Source organism: Lipotes vexillifer, unplaced genomic scaffold, assembly GCF_000442215.2.
Source record: "Lipotes vexillifer unplaced genomic scaffold, Lipotes_vexillifer_v1.1 scaffold240, whole genome shotgun sequence".
Lineage (NCBI taxonomy): Eukaryota > Metazoa > Chordata > Mammalia > Artiodactyla > Lipotidae > Lipotes > Lipotes vexillifer.
The window spans coordinates 238,122-240,131 of NW_006797481.1; the positions used below are offsets into that span (position 1 = coordinate 238,122).

Sequence of the window (2,010 nt, forward strand, 5' to 3'; positions counted from 1 at the left end):
AGGTTCTCATCAGACACCACGTGGAATCTGCTGGCATCTTGATCTTGGACTTCCAGCCTCCAGAACCGTGAGTAACAAATTTCTGTTGTTTATAAGCCCCCGGTCTGTGGTGTTTTGTTATAGCAGCCCAACAGACCAAGACAGTGGGCCAAAGTTCTGAGACCATTACTAACTCGGAGAGTCAGCTGAATACTTGAGCAGTCCCTTTCAGGTCGTTTTATTTCCTTTTACATGGACCAGTGGAAGAAAAAAAATCCCATAGATTCTTCTGAAAACTGTTAAGATAATGAGAAGACGAATGAAAAACTTGCATAGATTGGGATGCCCACAGTTTGGATTTTCAAGGCCTAGAAGATGAAACAAAACAAAGCAAACGGGACTTTCAGGATAAACGCAATCATCCTCTAGAAGGGGAAAGAGGAAGGCCTAGCAATTGTATAAGATGCTGGTTCTCAACTCTGGATGTACATTAAGAATCACGTAGGGAAGGTTTTTAAAATAAACCTTAAAAAAATTAAGTACAACTTAAATACAATAAAGTGCCCCAATCTTAAGGATACAGCTTGATGGATTTTCACAAGTAAGCACTCCTGTGTGACCACCACCCTGATCATGATAAAGAACATTTCAGGTACCTCTGAAATCTCCTTCCTATCCCCTCCTGGTCAATATCCCAGCCTCCCCCACTCCCACCTCCACAAGGAAATTGCTATTCTGATTTCTAACATCATAGAGAATAAATAAAGGAGCTTTAAAAAATACTGATGCCTGGGTCCCACCACGGAATATCTGGTCTTATCTGGGTGGCTCTCAGGCCTGGGGAGTTTGCAAAGGGCCAGGTGATTCTGATGTGCAGCCAGGACTGAGAATTACTCACTGGTTTAAGGTCAAGTCCCATTTCCTGCAGGGCAGCGAGGACTTAAATTCACAGACCAAAGAGCTCCTCCCAGCACTGCAGACAGGCTCTCTAGCAATTTCTGGATTGCAGCCGTCAGGAGCCAAGCCAGGTACTGAATCCACCGGGACGCTGCAGTGGCCCACTGAGGCAGATGACCTCAGTTCTCCTTGGACGAGCCAGGGGCGGGTGGGCTGGGCCATGGATTTTGGTGGAAGGTGATGTCCCGGCAAGAAAGGTGGTGTTGGCAGCAAATACGCTCCACCAGACATTCCACCTCCCCCTAAAAGTCCCCTTCGATATTTATAAAATGATTCGGGTGTGACCCAAATCAGGCAGTCTGGTTTGGCTTATCGTTTTCAGTATGCCCAGATTTCATCTTACAAGGTTTTCCTTTAGCATTATTTGGTGCTGTGAAAATCCTTAAGAAACTGAGCAAATTTCCCCCTGTAGGTCGGTGGAGCTATAAAGTCAGTGATCCCAAAAAAAGTGTGGAGGAGAGAACGAGCAAAAGAGCAATCAAAGAGAAAAGAAAAGATAAGCACTCACGTGGCTTTTGCAGGACGACTTGACCAACCCAAACTTTTGCTTGATCTGGTTCGTCGTGAACTCTTCCCACTTGCCGTCCACCAGGGTCTGGGCTCTGATCTCGTACGTCACCAAGCGCTCTGCTCTCAGGCTGATGGGGCTGTGCTCATAGACGGAGGAGGCAAATTCCAAGTCGGTGTGCCTTATTCTCTGCAAGGAGGGTGACCCACCTTAGGTGGAACTGAAACCAGCGTGACCCGGAGTTAGCGAAATGTGGTCCCTGCCACATCGGCCCTCCTGTCTGATGTGTACAGGGCGGGAGCATTTCCCCATGGCCCCATTTCCTGCATGCAGCTGCTGCTGAATCGGTTGGCATTTGAACCCTCACCATGAGCAAACCACTGGCCAACGGACTGGGGTTTGGCCAACTCAGGAAAGCACCATGAAGTCAATCTATATTGAATGGGAAGGTCTTCACATCGCTTTGCCAGAGTTTAAAAAACCAACATAGTATTCATATGAGCACTTCAACTCCTGTTGTTACATAATTCATCTCTTCCATCCGGTAAAATCCATTATGTAGGGAA

General features: G+C 46.9%; 1 protein-coding gene across 1 annotated transcript in view; it reads right to left on the minus strand.

Moving 5' to 3' along the window:
• Positions 1-278: 278 nt before the first annotated feature.
• Positions 279-2,010, minus strand: part of BTBD16 (BTB domain containing 16) — a 44,426-nt gene continuing 42,694 nt past the window's right edge. Inside the window, exons 14-15 of the mRNA XM_007469547.1 lie at positions 1,445-1,633; positions 279-347 (exon numbers count right to left, since the gene is read on the minus strand). Coding sequence (XP_007469609.1) covers positions 279-347; positions 1,445-1,633 — 258 coding nt within the window. The remainder of the gene's footprint in view (positions 348-1,444; positions 1,634-2,010) is intronic.